Here is an 18,740-nt window from a genome sequence, read left to right as displayed (position 1 = left end):
CTGACATCTAACAATATATATTAGGGTTAGGGTTATAATTGATATCTAACAATATATATCTAAACTAGTGAAAAAAAAAAAGAAAAACAATAATTGTGAAGGCCAATTTTCAGTTATGATATAAAAGGACACGACTATTTACGAATACCACCTAAACCTGTATTCTTTTCACCATCACTGAAATCGGTTCATCTCCAAAGCTTTAACGAGTTATTTCAGAATAGCTGACCATAGTTGTCTCCTTTCCCCCATAAGTGAAATGGTTACTTTTGCTGTTTAACGCACTTAATGTAATCGCTCTAACTAAATTGTTCAGTTGTTGTTTAGCATGACTAACATTTACTGTGCCTTGGTGAAAATTCAAATAACACTTCAAGGTTACCGAAAAGATACGGGGAAACATTTCCAGATTTTAATCTTAAATCTTATGTACATATAACTACTTTTCTTTTTTGTCATTTCTACGAATACAAAAACTATGCAAAGCACTTTAAGGTATAAAAATACTATTTACAAGAATAAAAAATCATCTAAAATATTAAAAGCAAAAGCAAAAGCAAAAGCTTTCGACTTACAATCAAGTCATCACCGAAGTATCTTTTAATACCTAAAATTTGAAATTTGAAATTCATAGGACAGACGCCCAATAGTTCGTCAAATCACACTTTAAAGGCTACAGAAAAGATACATGAAAATATTTCCAGATTCTAATCTTAAATCTAATGTTCAAATGACTTAGTTGTATTCTTTGTCATTTTTGTACAACTAAATTAACTATGCAAAGCACTCTTACGTATAAAAATACTATTTACAAGGGTAAAAAAGTATCTAAAATATTAAATTCTGATTTCTACACGGCCCCACAAGCTTGCAGCGTTAATCCTCACCGTGTTTAAATAGAGTTTATTGTATTGTATTGTAAAAACGAAAGCAAAAGAAAATGCTTTCGCGTTAAGATCAAGTCACCACAAGAGTATCCCTTAATGCTATATATCTGAAATTCATAGGACAGACGCCCAATAGTTCAAAACTGTGGGTGGGACAGGGTGTAACCCTTTCACTTAGCTGACTACTGACGGACTCACAGACTGACAGACAGACAGACAGAAGAACGGGAAGGCGGACTGACTGGCTGACTTACTAACAGAGGAACAGATCTGTTTTAATCTAGTAAAGTCTTGACAGGGAGGAGCGAAGAAGCTAAACTCCTTACTAGAATGTTTAAAAGCGTTGCATGTCTTAGAAAATGTAAAGACATGTTAGCGATGGCGGTTTTCTTAACTAAACATTTTCATTAATTGTCGTAGAAAAAAATAATCTAACCTTTTAATCTTAAATTTAATGTACAAACAATTAAACTTATTTTTTCTTTTTACTAATAATAAAAACATGTAAAGTATTTTAGGGCATAATTGATATTTTAAATTAGTAATTCTTGGGACAGAGAGCCACAAATTAGCTACTGAAAACTGTTGTGTGCCTTCTCCCATATGTTACATGACTGACTCGCTGATGGATGAACTGACTGACGGACAGCGACAAACGGACGAACGAACTGACAGACTGACTGACTGACAGGCAAACAGACTGACTGACTTGCGAACTGACTGACGGACTGACTGACGGATTGACGAAAGGACGAACTGACCGACGGACGAACTGATCGACATACGAACAGATGGACAGACGAACTGACTGAATAACTTACGAAAAGACGGACAAACGGACAGACTGACTGACTGTCTGACTGAGTTAATGACAGACTTAATGACAGACTTACTGATCTAAATTAATTTAGCTGACTCTTCAACAATCCGCAAAGTTTGCATAGGCATTAAAAGAATCCAGGTATGCTAGGATTGTCTCGTAACAGAACACGTACTTTTCCTGAAAAACGAAAACAATTGGCACCTTAGCTCAACAAAGAATAATTACGCTAAAGGAGAGCGGATGGAGATAATTATTTTCATTTGTACTTTCATTTGAAGAAGATCATTATGTAGACGGCGAGCGACATTACCTCGTTGCAGTCGATCACGCACTAAAATCACCGTGTGGGTGCTGCATGTTTTGTTTACAGCTACGGGGATGATCCCCTACTAATATTTCTCAAAGCAGAATACCGCTCTGGTATTTGGCATTACCGTACATCTATTGCTCTCGGCAATTTTGTTGATTAAAATGCTGTTTTAGCAGTACAGAACAAGACAAATAGAATCTGAATACACCATCGTGTTTCTGAGAAGGTGTTATTTCAAATAAGAACGCTGAGCAGCTTACCAAAGTGTCGACAGCACCAGGTCTCTTGGATCGAATCAGTTTAATTGTCTGAAACACGTCAACTGTTTGTTCAGACTTAACTCGCTCAATCACTGACATTATTGAAGACACACAACCACTTCGACCATCACCATCACTGTGGAAAAAAAGGACATAATTGAGCCCATATTTAGGGCGGTTTTCAATCGAGTCCCCTGGGACCAAAACCAAAGTAGTCATTCAGGCCAGTTACAAATTACAAAAACAACGCAGTAAACCAATCAAGTCTCGAAGCGAATACATGTAGAAGAGAAGAAAAACACCAAAGAGAAAATAATAAACCATGAAGGAACAAGGATATTTAAGGATGGAGAAGATTAACATAAATTAAGAACGACAGAAAAAAAAAATTTAGGCTAAAAAAAAATTTAGGCTAAACTTTTCACGATGCGTCCTTAGCCCCGTTAAATGCCTTTGAAAAACTCCTGCAAATACTTTGTGCATTTATTCTTTTGGAACAGTCTGGTTGGTGTATATGGGGCAAACAAAGTTATGTGCAAACCAAAACTCCACTATTCACCTGCACTGAAAAACAGTGACGCCATTCCCGGTTTGTTGCTGAGACTGCTGTACAGCGGTCAGCAAATCGAGTATTTCCTGAGGATCTGGGCACGAGTCAAGGTTGGACCATCCAGTGAAGTGTAAGTGCTGCACAGTTGACTGCTTTTTTGGAGGCTAAGAAAATATGAATAAACAAAGTTTTATGTGAGGAAGCACAGGCCTATCACCAGTTTAGTGCAAGTTCGTGTACACTACTTATCAGCACTAGAGAGAGAAACAACGAAAAACGCCAGAACATCAATTTAAGAGTGTTCACATAAATTCTATTCATTAGCCACTTCCTGTACCGAGTTAAGAGTTATTTCAGTCCTGCGAAGTGAAAAATATTCTCTTGATGGCAAACTATCATCGACGGATCTGTTCACACCTAAAAAGGCTTTAATGAAGTTTCTAATTGTCATTAAACTCTCAGAGCTTCTTCGTCTTCGTTTGATTGATTGACTAACCTGTTTTCTATTTATATCGTTTAGTTTAGAAAGTCCTTGTATAGTGCTTAACTTTTTAAGACGCAACATTACTTCCAATAGATATAAAAAAGACATATTTGAAACGCAAACTTTCTTCTAATTATAAATAGAGCCGAAAAACATTCTGAACAAAATATAAGCTCAGGGGGATTTTACGGGTTTTTTTCATACTGACCCCCTCTCCAACCACTGTCGAACCAAAATATCAAAAATTTAGACCATCACCTCTCGATAACAACAACTCTCACCTCGGCATTCAATACGCTAAACTTCGTGGTCGTGATCTTGTTTGAAGTACTTTCCGACAGAAACTGTATGGTGATGTCACCATACTTGACGGAACCCTTTGTAGGCCAGTATTGTGGATAATTCTACAAAGACATGAAAACAAGCCAAAAAGCGAAATAATGTTCGGCGAATTCTTGCGCGAGGGTAAGTGTGAAATTCCATAGAACAAATTACAGAAAAATTCTTACTCCTGGTTAAGGGGAATGAAGACTCTGGATACGAGGTTGTATTGTTGGATCAAAAGTAAAATCGCCGCACACCCGCAGAAGATTGTGACAGGCCCCTTCACTTAAGTCGCAGCATTATATTAATTGTTATAAGTACTGATGTCAAGTTAACCCTTTGAATACCAACTACGCATATATGCGTAATTAATGGTCGTGCTCTTTGTACCACTTGTGACGTCATCAATTTAAATGTCATTAGATATTCTTGATAAGCTGATAGTAGTGCTAGACTAGCCCTTTCCGCACAATGGTCAGGTTTAGATATCGACGACATTCCGACGTCGCAAATCGAAAAGCAAGGTTATCAGTTTTGGTGCAAAAACGGTGGTAAAATGGTCCACAACGCCTATGATTGATCAAGGTCCATTTCTAGGCTTCGCCCGTTATTAACATCCAACTTTTCACCGCAGCCAGAAAGAACATACAATGCAAAAGGTAGCCAGTGTAAAAGGGCACAGAAAAACAGAAAGGAAAGGCCAACAAACGAAACTGAGAACGGTTAATGGCAAAAAAGTCCAAATTTTGGCTTATGCGCATGCCCGTAATTGAAGTTTTGCTCAATTTTGTACCTAATCCTCGAAAAAGCTCTCCTTTTAGCAAAAAAAAAAAGCTTTTGTAGCACAACTTAGGCTTATTTAGCGTCATGGCAGCTAAAAAACCTGACTAAACGGTTAAAAACGGTATGTTTTGGCAAACGTTTGGTATTCAAAGGGTTAAAGGCACCTTTTAGATTGGTGTAATAAATACAAATGTAAGGGATCCCCGGGAAAAAGGTACAGAATACTTCCTGGGATCTCCGGCTAATGTTGCTAAAAATTATCAAGACAACTGTAATAAGAAAGGGTGAACGCCATGCCATGTATTGTAGAAGAGTAAACAAGTCACTGTTATGAATCAAGGCTTCAATCTAAGTTTTGCGTGAAAGAATAGAAATGAAATCTACCTCTTTTTCCTCTCTCAAGCTGTTCAACATCACAACTGTGCCGATGTCATACTGTGATATCATACGCCAGAAGTCTTCAACAGTGTTGTTTAATGGCGCTTGAGTCAGGATATACGCATTGCGTTGTATGTAGTCCTAATGCAGGATGAATGGAAATTATCAACTAAAGAAAACACATTTTAATATCGCCACCACACTACAGCTTTTCGGTAATAAAACTAAATAATTGTAGCAGCACGTTTCCTGCCTCGTTTATTAAAAAGCAGCTAGTTCGGGCGCTCAAATAGACACCAGCGTGGTATCGTCAGTATTTGCAATTTTAAGAATATCACAAATTAAACTTCTTTAATAATAAAAAATTCCAGAATTAAACTCAACTAGTCGTCAACCCACCCCACCCCACCCTAGCTATCCACCCTAGAGATTTTCTTTGGTCAAAGGATTCGTAATATTTGTTTTCCAGTAACATTTAGTGCGAAGGCTGCCAGGAATTGACCTGCTGTCCTAACACTGCCACAATTAACAGCTCAGTTGCCTTTACCCAGGCTATTGTAACTGGTTTTTTACCTGAATCAATGATCAAAAACTCCATGTAATTAAAAGATGTCTCGCTGCATGGCAAGGAGACAAATATCCCCTGAATCGTTCACCGACAAGTTGATTTATGAAACTGAATCTGCTTATTTTACGCGTGCAAATTAACTTGATTGATCTCACAGTGCCTCTCTCCACCCAGGTGTATAAATGGGTACCGGCGAACTTAATGCTGGGGGTAACCCTGTGATGGACTAGCATCCCATCCAGGGGGGAGTAGAAATACTCCTAGTCGCTTCATGCTACAGAAACCGGGATAAGCTCCGGCCTGATGGGCCACTTGGCTCGCATGCAGACTTTACCTAAAAATAATTACCACTATTCTATTAAAATTAGATAATATTTAAGTAATATATCAAAAACGAGAGGCAGTGTTTCATTGGGTTATCCAAACACCGAGAAGAGAGTTGAAAAAACGACGCGCAGCGGAGTATTTTTGACGAAATTCGAGGTGTTTGGAGAGCCGATGAAACACTGCCTTGAGTGTTTGTTATATCTTCTCAATCAAAACAAAAACTAAGGAGTAAACGGAGAAGTAATATCGTCAAAATCTATGCTAATTAAGGCCGGGTATCCAAACCTCTTTCACGGTTGTGATTTTCTTTATTTTAACATGATGTATTATCAATGAGTTTGAGAAACATGGATATCTCATCCTCCCTCATGTATTTGAAGAATTTGTTACATCAAATAAAAGGAATTGTTTATTGCGTTCACTTACGTCGACAAAAGAAGCGTTGATGTAATCCTTCGCTGGATCAGATGACCTCAGGAACACTCGAGCACTATCCACTAGTATAATAACCAATTGAGATAACAAATGTCATTCACAAAAAATAAATCTACACTAGACAGTTTACTTCTGTAGTAATAGGACTACGCTGCTAAGCTCTACATTCGCACTATCTGTAGATATTAGAATAGAAATTAAGACCACAAAATATCAGATTTATTATCACCGTTATTCGCCTGGCATTATTGTTCCTAATGTAACTACGTTGTCATTTTGAGGTTTTCGTCAGTCTGAAGACATCAGAGAACTTAAGAAAACCACGACGGCAACGGCAACGGCAACGAGAACGCCACAAAACAGAAGGTTTAATCGGTAGAACAATGGCTGTGCACGTGCGTTATAAATCTAGGTACATTTCTTTGCCGTCCTCTGCAAAACAACAACGTGAAATGACTAAGTTCTGCGTATTATGGAGAACGCGAACGACGGCGGCTAAGTTTCCGTCTTTTGAACTCTGGCGTTACATATTTAGCTTGAGCAAGTTCTGAGACAAACAGACGCACTGAACAGACCTCGACAATTCTAAGGTCAGATATAACTTCATTTTTTCCTAGGCGTTGTCCTCGGGGTCGCCGTCGTCATTGCTTAAGTTCTCTATTTACGTGAACTGCAAAATCACTAGTACATTATCGCAATATCAAAGCCTATGAAAATCAATTTGGAGGTAAGGCAAGGCAATACTTACATGGTACAATGTTAGGAAACCTGTTCTTTTTAATATTTGATGGCTTAAATGCTGCCACTGATTCTTCTCCTGATGCTTGGCAGTCACTGACAAGTTGCAGACGCTAATAATACAAAACAAATGTCTAACGTCATCGTTTGTCTCTGTTAAAAAAATACAAGTAGGTGACTAAGAAAAACAGGCAGGACATCAGTGAAAAATTGGAAACTGGAAGAATTTTAATTAAAGTACCTTGAATTCTCGTTCATATCCAGTTTGTTTAGAAGATTTATGAGTTCTGGCAAGCTTATTCATTGCGATTCTCAAGTCCTGAGGGGCAACCTCTGTATTTCCACAGGTCAAAGCTTCCATCACTGCTTGATGCAAAAATACATACTGCTCCTATACAAGAGAGATTACATGTAGGTTATGAAAGCACTGGTAAGAATAGCTGTTTCCCATCATCAACAAAGTCAGTGTCATTGTCTACTTCCTCGTCATCATAGCAGTAACCATACGTAGTGTAGCTTTGAAATTGAAAGTCCGAATGTTATTGAAAGGCGCAGTAACCATACGTAGTGTAGTACGACAGCGACAATGAAACACGCGGACACGCGGACTCAAAAATTCAAAGCTCAACCGACAAATGCGTTTTTCCCTACCGTCAAGCAAATGTTCGGCGGCTCCTCCCAGCTTCCGACTATGTTGTCTGAGCTGTGCTCAACGATTTGATTTGATTACCGCGCGCTCGGCAGTAGTCGGAGCTGATTTCCGTTTCGTAAACAGTCGATGCCATCATTGGTAACCAAGCCTATCAGAATGGACGATGTCATACCTGCTTTAGTATAGGCCAGGACAAGGTAGAAAACTTGTTTTAATTTGTTGATTGAGTATAACGCACTCGTCAAATGCTTGATTGTTCATATTCACACTGGTTTGCTTGCGGTTAACTTTTATTTGATGGTTGGGGCAACTCTATCATTAATATTTAAGAAAGCCACGTTTTATAATTAAATTTTGCGGAGATTTGGAGAATCAACCTGGTAGTGTAGTGGTAGAAGAGGGATGTTAGGAAACAGAGGTTTCGGGTTCAATACTGAGTGGTTACTTACAAATTTTCTTTTTTCTTTAATTTCGTAGAGAAAAATTCGTTGATAGTTAAAAAATTTCTAAGTGTCGCGAAATTGGCATCGACCGTTTACGAAACGGACAACTGCGTAGTCGGAAGCTGGGAGGAGCTGCCGAATATTTGATTGACGGTAGCTAAAAACGCATTTGTCGGTTGAGCTTTGAAATTGAAAGTCCGAATGTTATTGAAAGGCGCGGTAACCATACGTAGTGTAGTACGACAGCGACAATGAAACAACGAGGAAAACGACAGCAACAACGACAATAACAATAAGAAAAACGACAAGGAAGAAAACAATAACGAAAACGACATTCGCGATGACGAAAATAACAAAGATAGCAACAGTGACAACGAAATTGACCACAACAACAACAACAAAGATGACAAGAGCCAGACAACAGCGATAACGATGGCAATAGTTATAATTACGACAAAAGCAATATCGAGAGACAACGATAGTGACAACAATGGTGATAATTGACGACGAAAATGGCGAAAACGATGAAAAGATCTTAACTCTTGGCAATTACATGTACTCCTAATTGCTAAGCAACAAAATTATTAAAGCTTGCTTACCTCCTTCTGCACCATATGAGGGCGACATCTCCGCATCACTTGAACATAATTCTGAATGAACACGCTCTTCTTCTCCTTGGCACCTTCCAACATGGCGTCAATGGCAATGTACGTACCAGTTCGTCCAACACCAGCACTGGTATTAAAACAGATGATTCATCAACAAATGGACTTGATTTATTGGCATCAGCACGCCAGTGTCATAAACCCATCTAATAAAGCAGGATTTTCTACCGTTTTCTAAAAGTAACAGTCTTCTACATTACATTTTTAGTATATGTATTCCTACTGAGGGGCTGTTAACAAACAGGCAAAAAAAAATGCAATTGTTAAAGATCTTGTCTCGAGTAAAATCTTGGTATAACACCTGTATGACAGAGGCCTCTTTCGTGATACCCTGTCCGTATAGATTGACAGTTCGTAAATTGGCAGAGAAAACAAAGAAAGCGTGTGGAAATGCTGGGAAGAGATTACATATCTTGTTCCCTGCGCGCCCTCCCACATCCCTTACCAACTTTCCCACCTCTAGGAAGCCTCTGCGGAGGAGAGAGAGAAAGATATAGCTCGTTAATTCTGAATACCTGCAGTGCACGACGAGTGGGCCGCCAGTAGCCTGGTGTCTAGTATGAACCTTCCATCTAAATCCCAGTAGTGCTGTAGAACGCTGTGGAACACCCTTGTCTGGCCAAGTAATGTAATGAAATTGAAGAACTTCTCGTTTTCCTGATCCCTAAGTAGCAAAAGGCTTTTTTGTAGCATTATCTGTATACGTACCAAACGTTGTTTTGTATGTCTCTGCTCTCTTTCAAACGTAACCTTCTATTGTTGATCTGTTTGCTTGTGATATGTTTTTGTTACTCCTTGGTAGTGGAGCAATGAGTTTCCTCATCAAAATCGCTCTACATTTTCACATTCTTCACTAGAAGGTCGTCACAACAAGTTAGTTTATCGGTGTATTTTGGTCTTACTTTTGCACTAGCGATTTGTGAGATTTTAGTTACTTATTTTACCCTTTTCCTTGCTATTTCGGTTTATTTTGCCAATGATATTACCGTATCGCAACCTTTTTTTTTTTCATAAAAGAAAATTGTCTCGTTACATGCTCGAGTAAAAGTAAATTGGTGTTGCGACAGAATTTTTACCGCAACAAAGCTGTCAATTACCTGTTCAGAGGTAAACATGGAAGAATGTTCGTTATTCTAGCTTGCCTTACCTTCACCAGTGCAAATGTTCGAACAACGTAGTCAGCAAAGTTCTCAGTTTTTTGTAAAGTGACTCTAATAGAGCCATACTTGGTGGTACTATCTGGCCAGTACTGGTCACACTTGCCCTGCGAAACACATGGAATACAAACTATGAAAAAGTATCTGCACAAATATGACAACTATTTGCAAAAAGAGACTAGTCCCTTCTCATTAATCTTGTCTGACTTCAACGAACAACATTAAATGCACGTTGACAGATGGTTAAAAATAAAAACAAGTATTGGTGAATGTAAGAGCAAAGTGAAAGCCTACCTTTCCCACCTCAATCAAGTTGGTTAGCATGACAACCGTAACGCATTTCTCTTGCCAGATCATTCGCCAGAAATCACTACACGTCACGGAAGTTGGACCTTAGTGGAATAATAAGGAATCGTTCAAAACACACTACGAATAACCTCTAACAAACTTACATAAAACGGTATGTGGGGGCTGAGATTTTCGTAACAACTTCAAAATTCCATGATTTTAGAAGGGCTTTTATTCGTAACAACTAGTTTTAGAAAATGTGTTCAACAGTTCTTGTAATAAATGAGCGGCTGCCTTTATACACGACATCACTTTCGTTGGCGAAAATTTGACATTGCAAAAATTCATTATTAAGGCAATATCGAAAAATCGGATTAGAATTTTACCGTACATAACTCCTCCCAGATTTCAGATGTCACATTCCTTCTGATATTATCTCACTCTCTAACCCCCTCCTCCCCCAGATATGAGCTTAAGTTTGATCTAAAAGAAAGGTATAAGTTCTTCCGATTGTACGCCTCTCATTGAAGAGCTGACTTACTTCGAATTTTGATTGATTTATTTGGTTGTCTGGGTCCTTCTTGATTGGCTGGAGCGATAACTTTGGTTTCGGTTTTATGCAACTCTGTATGATGGTACAATGTAATAGCAACTGGACAAAGTACTCTTCTGTAAACATGTATTTCGTGACAGCCTGTTGACAGCTATCAATTAGAGGTAATCAAATGGAAAGAAACGTTTTTCATTCATAGCTTTGCTTCGAATGAATCTTTTTCCGTATAATGAAAGATCTCAACATGATCTATCTGAAAAAGCCAAAACATTATTTTTTTTTTGAAAACGTGGTCAATTTGGGGATATACTGATACCTTAAGCCAGGAAAATTTCCACTTCACTCCCCTCCCCTTAGGAGCAGATTTGGATCAGCCACTAGGTGTGACCGTATTCTTCAGTCTTTCACTTACCTTGAGTAGCAATGTAGCACATAGTTTCCTCATCAAAAGTCTAGGAGAGACAGCAAGACATTATTGATTGACACAACCTTGTGCTTAACGTCAAAAGCTACGAAATCACTGTACAGAACAGGGCGCTCCGTGGCGTAACACCTCTAGTTACCATTTTTTACTTCATGTTTTTCTTTTTCTAAATAATTCTGTCGTAACGTCTTTCGTTACAAAAAAATCTATCCCTCAGTTATGCAACACAATAATGGAACAATAATGGGTCTGTATGGGTCCACAGTAATTTTAGATGTGATAGAAATACTAGCAAAATGGTTTTCTTATCTCGTTATTTTATAAATTTTCTCGTTTCATATTAAAAAACGTCAAAAACGCCATGGTATCTATGTGATTATGTAGCAGAATGTCTATTACCCACCGGGATATAACTAGCGTTGATGTAGTCAGAATTTGGGTCACCTTCTACTTTCTCCAACACAACACGAGAATGGTCATCTGTTAAGTAAAGCGCCTTCCATTAATTATGAAGTGCTTTGTTTAAAATATTTACATTTGGGAGTTACAATGGTCTAAGGCGCATCTGAGTGTTGGAAAAGTGAAGTCTGGGTACAATGTTTGGCAAACCACACTGGATTTTTGGAAAACTTCAGTGGATTTTTGGTATTGCTCAACAAGGCTAGACATTCAGTACAAATATGGTTAGTCTACAATAAAATTGTGAATCCATCCCTTTTTATAGAGCTTGTACGTTCGATTATATACAATATTACTTATTACTAAAATAAATAAACCTGTTTCTGTGGAGTTATAGAAACCCGAATAGAAGTCTGGGAGAACGATAAACGCTGTGGAAACACGAGCCCACAGGCGAGTGTTTCTCCTAAACTTTCAGGAGTGTTTCTATTAAACAATTAGATTATAAGCTCGAGATTTCTATCGCGCGATAGTTGACTCGAACGCAGCCCGAGTCAACTATCACGAGAGCGAATAATCTAATTGTTTTAGTATACATCTATTAGTAGTTCAAGACTTTATCTAAATCCTCTTCACAGAAACTTCGAAAATGCAAAGAGGCGACCGTCATTTTGTTAAAAACCGAACACTGCTACGCTACTCCGCACTATCTATCACAGAATAGATAGTGAGTAGCGTAGCCAATCAGAGAACAGCATTCGTAAAAGAACGCTGGTAGATTTATACTAAAACTCGATAGAAACAAAGTGAAAATCCTTTTAGAAAGGACAATACGAAGACCTGCGAAAGAAAGCTTTCGCGAAAATTAACTACGCGAAATTTAATACCTTGTTATATAATTTTTTAATCGACAAGAATAGTAAGTCTTCACAGCCCCTTGACTTGCAGTGAGAGAAAGCGCTATGTTGCAAAAGGTTGGAAAGCAGGAGTTGTTGGGGTAGTAAAGGTCGAGTCAGCTCTTCCTCCAGAGGATCCATTTGAAGACATTGATAATGTCCTTCAGCTGTAAGCACAAATCGACGGTGTCATCTACTCTTTATCATGTGATAGCTCTGCTTTGTTGCAAAGGAACATGACCAACTGTTTTCAGTTTCGTTTTCTTATAAAGTGTTGTTCAGTGCAATGAGTATCTATTACTGTGGAAAATTAATCTGAAGTGTAGGAAAACTGCTGAACGCACTCCCGTCCGTTTGCGGGTTTTCTAGACCTTTGAGCGCGCATCATTTTCTTAGAGAACACGGAAAACCAGTTTCTATTTAGTAAATATGTACTCACAGGTAGTTATGTTTCCGTAACGGTTTTTTATTTTGTTGTTCTTGCCAACTTCCCAGGGAAACTGCATACCTCCTGGTAAATTCTGAAAATAACAGGTACCAGACCTTATTTGGTTTGTTTAGCTCAGAAAGTCAGAACTGTCATGCCCATGGTTTGGTCAGAAACAATATTGGATACTGTCATAAACATGCAGTTATTATTGAGTGATATTCTGGAGCATCTGTTTACTAGTATACCATAACGAAATCCCTTGTAACTCTAGAGAATGAACAATATATGAATATGTTTCAACAAGAGAAGAGGAGCACTGAAAATACCACAAAAAGAGCAACTTAGCATTCATGTTACATTGCTGGCAGATGCAGCCCTGCCTCTCACGACTGCCCTCCATAGAATGTTAGCGTAGACCCCCACCTCATTTAACCCTTGCCTCATCTATCACGACACTACTAGCTTAGCAGCAATCCATATGTTATAGAAAAACGTTTCAATAATTTCAATGCTCAATACGATATCCTTGACAGAGAGGTCTTTTCAAGCGAGTGTCGTAAAACCAAAACTTAAGTAATCACTCTGGCCAATGACAAAGGACATAAGTATTCCAGTGTACCAATCACACCTCAAAGCAAGTACAGGTTCTGCAGCTTGAAACTCAGGAAAATGTGTGCGAGTAGGTAAAGATCGGTTTTGGTTCAAAGTGGCGTAAGTTTTTTAAGCCGATCGCTTAGCGTAGTAATGCAAAACCAAATCAAATGCAAACTACTTTCGACACTGAAGTGAAAACCACTCTACTCTGGATTGTAGAGACCACTAAAACCAACAAGCAATACGTGATCTTTAAAAACAGCATCAATTTCCCTCAGCCACGCTAAGGAAGAAATGGCAGCAGTAAAATAGTGAGGTGATAAAGAAAGGCTTACCTTAAATTCCTCCCGCAGAACGATTGCTCCATTACTTGACTTGTTCTTGAAGTATCTCGCAAACTCAGCCACAGGAATTGGTTTGGGTTTACCATCTTCAGCCTCGCTGTATATCAATTCATTTTCCTTAGGGGAAGATGCTTCCATGACATTTGAAGTACCTAGTCAAGTATAAATGTTTTACTCGATTGTTTTGTTTTGTTACCATTGGGGGCCACACTTTCATCTGTTTCTAGTACTGTAAGTTATTTGGCTAACAAGGGCTAACAAGGACAGAGTTTCAATACCATTAAATAAATTCAACAACAGAAGCGATGGAGTTTTGGGGTAGAAAGGTTATATTGAAGAAAGGATCTACGTGACAAGTATTTTGGTATAATCTATACACAGTACTAATAACACCGTACCTTCTTCGGACGGTCGAATATCAACTAAATTCTCATAAACCAGATTGGCTGAGCTTGAAGTAGTATCCGTTGACCCACTTCCCAAGTCTTCAAGTTGAAGAGGAGTCGCCCTCCCGTTGCTGCTTTTGTTTTCTGACCTCTTCCTTCTGAAAATCATAAAACGGTTTAAAAAAATATATTAAAAAGGTTCAGATACATTAACTGTCCATGTACATATATTTTTAAAGCTATTGGGCAAAAACAACTTCCCGTAAAAAAGCAAATAAAGGTCAGAGAGTAGTCTTCAAAAATACACATGAAAAAGTTTAAGGTGGCTTACTACAGTTTTGATGGATTCTAACAGCTCAACTTCTAACTCTTTCGAAAAATATTCCAAGATGTTTTTCCTTTCTCTATTTACTGTTTACTTAAGCCTTTTACCATTCTATGTGAAACTTGAACAATTAAACGTCAACAAATAGCCAAAATGAACGACCGAGTACCCAAGGAGAGACTGGGCACTTGTAGGTTAAATCACGTTTTTCTCAAAATCTACCCGTATGATATGACCCCACTTTCAGGAATAAGAAATTGGCTCTGATTTAACATTCATGCAAAGTAAAATAAAAATCTGTAAGATTTTGAGCTAGTTTTGATTTCACATTTTCTTAGTTTGCGAAAAATCTTTCTGGTAAAAGACTTAAGTAAACAGTAAATAGAGAAAGGAAAAACACCTTGGAACATTTTTCGAAAGAGTTAGAAGGTGGGCTGTTATAATCCATCAAAACTGTAGTAAGCCACCTTAAACTGATGACAACTCTTAAGGGAGGTCCTTCTTAACTACAGATTTAGAGCAGTTGCTAAGGGATTCCTGAGGGCGATATTTAGAGGAGGGCTATATTGGAGCGTTTTGAAGTGCTAAATGGAGAATTTTATACCAGAGAAAGTTTGCTTTGAAAAAAAATATGATTTCGCGTGCGTAACTAGAGCCAGTCCGAAATCGCGCGTTAAAATTTTTAATCCCTAAAACTTGGAAGAAAAGAGGAAGAGTTCCAATTTTCTTATGAATCAGAAATACCTTAGCCTTCTTTATGATCGTACGTGTGGAATTACTGTTTACACGTAAAAAAAGGAAAGCTATTGTAGAAAGTCTGTCAATACGCGTTTTGGTTACCTCATAACTTTTATGATAATGACAGTTTCATAAAACCCATAAGTAGCATATGGACGTTCTTAATCTAACGACACTAATATAAATTTTCGGAAATAGATGCTTTTTAAGTTCAAGGGTTTTTTTTCTATTGTGGTCACGTGACTGGTCAGATTATGGCCATAATTTGAAACTTTTGTAGGTCTGCATCACGCATTTTAGAGCACTTTTTTCATATAATCTGGTCTCAATATGGCACACCAATGTATAGCATACCTTCGATAAAAAAACACTGCAATGAGAACTGCTGGTATAAGGAGTATTAACAGCACCACAGGAACAGCAATCGCCGCAGCACTGACAGAATCAGAGCCCTTGGTTTTGTCTGTTGCTCCAACATCTTTAGTAAAAATAAAAATGCACAAAACAATGTTAATTAATTGTGAAATAAAAAAAATGTCGCTTAAAAAGGATGCGCCATTTGGACTTACTTTTATATGCTTGCCATTACCATCGGAAATTATTGGTCTTAGAAGTAATAGTTAGACGCCCTTCAAAATCTGATAGAATAGCGTGAGATTTTACCCTAACCAAAGTATTACGATGAACTATACAACTTGCCTTTGTTGACAGATATTCTGGCAACTTTGCTGACTTTTCCACTTAAAACAACCTAGAGAAAAGAAACGTAACAAGGTTAACAACCATTCAGCAGCCTTTAACAACCATAAATTAAATAATACAACTACAGTTACGGTATCTTCAACACAAATATTAGCGAAAGAAATACACGACGTTTTGACATCGTCAGATGTCATTGTCAAGTAAATGCGTGTATTTCTTTCTTGTGTTGAAAATATTCCCTCAAGCCTTACCTATTCGAGTTATGGTATCGCCGTTAGAATCCTATACTTTCCCTGGCTGAGACTGTCGGTTGTGTTCAGTGAAAAACAGCTGCAGGGACTTCACTGCGTGCGATAATTAAATGCAGCTTGAGACCAGTTTTGGTGTTTTTCTGTGGCTCTCATTAGATTAAACGAAAGGACTATTATCAAGACGAGCACTTATCATTTAGATCAAAGGCCGCATAAAATGCTCGTCAAGCTACAAAGAATATAAGGCATGAAAAATTAACGTTAAATTTAGTCTCTAATTTGGCTGAGTGATGTGGGTCGACTCTTGTGATAATGAACAGGTATAGGTTCACGTATCTTGCTTTCAGGGTCCGCAAACTTCAATATGATATGTACACGTACATAAATTATACAAAGATGCTAAAGCCACATCCTGTCTTTGACCCGCTTAGGCCATTGTATTGTGGCCCACTTACATTTACCTCTAAGGGTACATCTAGATTTTCGAAGTTGGCTCTTGGCCAGAAAGTGTCACAAATCCTCAATGAATGGTTTTGGAATTAACTTGACCACACCTCCAAAGTGGGCTCTGGTACCGCTTTGTTGAATTTGTTGTGCCGGTTTTTTTTTATATTATTTTTTCTTTTTATTGCAAGGATTTGTAAATAAAATTCTGCCCTAAAGTCAAATTATTAGCAGACGTTTCGGGCCGGTCCTTAACTCACGAATCCATCTAGAATACCAATATAGGATTAATTTATTTTCTACCACCCATTCAATTCAAAATACCAATGCTCGTTTAATAATTAATTAGCGTAAATTAATTTATTCAAGTTCTCTTACATTCTCGTCATATGTGAGAGCTCTTTGGTAGATGACGTAGTCTTGTCCTGTCTCAAGTCCCTTATTTTCATAACCTGCATTCGTTTCGTCGTCGCCAACAGTAAATTCCCAAGATTCTTCATGAACTGGAACATTTTGGATCTCAGCAGCAACATAAAAGTTTAAGTTGTCTTCGGTGGCATCGTTTACGTCTTCCAATTTCGAGGAATAGTCATTTGGAAGTTCTTCAGCTCCATCAACGACTTTCAGAACTATAACTTGATAAGCACTGAAATTGAGGAAATTGAGATTTTAGCTGAATTGCTTCTGGGCAAGTAAACTTTCATTCTCACTTGCCCAATGGGCAAAGGATCAGGTAAGTTGTCCACCAAATACATCATTAAAAGAGTGAACTAAGACTTGGCCAGGGCAAGCAAAATTTGAGAGCTACTTGTCTCAGGGGCAAGCTGGAATTTATGTTTTTTTTTTTTCAAGCCCTTACTATACATGTATACATGTATTCAATTAAGTTCGCAATGTGGAGAGCATGGGTGACTAATTGTGGGTGCGTCAATGTACTTTGCTCTTGGTGGAGGACTTTTTGCTGTGGATGTTCTTGGACAAAGCTAAAAAAAAATTACAATGCAGGCACGTAGATATCGACCGTAATATATGAGTGAGTGTTAATGCATATACAGGTATGAAGTAGAGAGGTTATATGACACATAAAATGAAGAGACAGGAAATGAAGCTGGAACTTCCCTCAATTGCCATCCTGTTCTAGCCATAACAGAGCAAATTAGGCCAGCACCGATTACGTAGTATTCGATCATTCTTGAGATTTCTATGTGAAAGTACTGTATGGACATTTTTAACAAGCTGCCTCGAAAAACTGTATTTAGGCAACACTCAGTAAAAAGGAATAAGAGAGATCACCTTATTGGACCATTCCTTTGTTCTACAGGCCACAGAAGAATCTCAACACTTGACTGGCTGACGTCTTTCTCCATCAAAGTAATTACAACTGGAGCCATCGGGGCTAACAGGAAATGAAAAAAAAAGTATACTACAGTTAACACCCACATAATTATAAGAACTTACATTTTTACAACTAAGCCTGAATAGTGTAATATTCTACCCTGGGTATTGCTATTAATGACATGGTAATAAGTTATGGGGAATTGCTTTGGCCTAGGACAAGCCCAAGAACAGGCGAAAATAGAAGGGGACAGCTAGATCAAGCCCGACTTACTCGTTGCGTGGAAGGGTGGGTCGCCAACCACTTCGCTTTTGCGGCCTCGAGTACAATGATTAGGTGTAAATTCTTGTATACTGTTATTTGCATAATCCCCAGGATATTAATTACCAATTCAAATGAAAATTAATTAATTCACATGTGTAACACAGAACAGTGTGGGAAAAGTCACATGACTAACTTTGGAGTTGCCCAGTATATAATTATTTCAATCTTTAAATAACAGGTGCAAAGATGACAAATTTTTAGGCTTGCCCTTCAGGCCGGCTGTAACTACTGTCGCTTGCGTCTAAGCGTGAACACGTGACGCCGAAACATGCTCTTATTGGGTGTCAAACGTGGCATGATTGGTCATCAAGCATTCGAAGTTTGCAGAGCGTAACGGCAGAACGAAATGGCAGAAAGATTGGACACTGAAGACTTCTTCAGAGAAATTGACCCTGACCTGTGTCAATATGCATACGCCTTTCGCGAAAGTAGTTTTAAAAAGTGAAGCCTTGGAGCCGGATGGCTCATAGCTGCCGGAACTTATCCCGGTTTCTGTAGCATGAAGCGGTTAGGAGTATTTCT

General features: G+C 38.2%; 1 protein-coding gene across 1 annotated transcript in view; it reads right to left on the bottom strand.

Moving 5' to 3' along the window:
- Positions 1-400: 400 nt before the first annotated feature.
- The window catches only part of LOC145468609 (receptor-type tyrosine-protein phosphatase S-like), a 49,003-nt gene continuing 30,663 nt past the window's right edge, over positions 401-18,740 (bottom strand). The window contains exons 14-33 of the mRNA XM_081452337.1: positions 16,937-17,204; positions 15,861-15,912; positions 15,516-15,651; positions 14,111-14,256; positions 13,704-13,864; positions 12,784-12,865; positions 11,453-11,529; positions 11,038-11,077; positions 10,079-10,176; positions 9,775-9,891; positions 9,143-9,291; positions 8,562-8,697; positions 7,109-7,258; positions 6,878-6,980; positions 6,121-6,191; positions 4,806-4,940; positions 3,596-3,718; positions 2,840-2,994; positions 2,281-2,416; positions 401-1,887 (exon numbers count right to left, since the gene is read on the bottom strand). Coding sequence (XP_081308463.1) covers positions 1,807-1,887; positions 2,281-2,416; positions 2,840-2,994; positions 3,596-3,718; positions 4,806-4,940; positions 6,121-6,191; positions 6,878-6,980; positions 7,109-7,258; positions 8,562-8,697; positions 9,143-9,291; positions 9,775-9,891; positions 10,079-10,176; positions 11,038-11,077; positions 11,453-11,529; positions 12,784-12,865; positions 13,704-13,864; positions 14,111-14,256; positions 15,516-15,651; positions 15,861-15,912; positions 16,937-17,204 — 2,416 coding nt within the window. The 3' untranslated portion in view covers positions 401-1,806. The remainder of the gene's footprint in view (positions 1,888-2,280; positions 2,417-2,839; positions 2,995-3,595; positions 3,719-4,805; positions 4,941-6,120; positions 6,192-6,877; positions 6,981-7,108; positions 7,259-8,561; positions 8,698-9,142; positions 9,292-9,774; positions 9,892-10,078; positions 10,177-11,037; positions 11,078-11,452; positions 11,530-12,783; positions 12,866-13,703; positions 13,865-14,110; positions 14,257-15,515; positions 15,652-15,860; positions 15,913-16,936; positions 17,205-18,740) is intronic.

Source organism: Orbicella franksi, chromosome 14 (assembly GCF_964199315.1).
Source record: "Orbicella franksi chromosome 14, jaOrbFran1.1, whole genome shotgun sequence".
Taxonomy (NCBI): Eukaryota; Metazoa; Cnidaria; class Anthozoa; order Scleractinia; family Merulinidae; genus Orbicella; species Orbicella franksi.
This window is presented reverse-complemented; position numbering and strand designations above follow the sequence as displayed.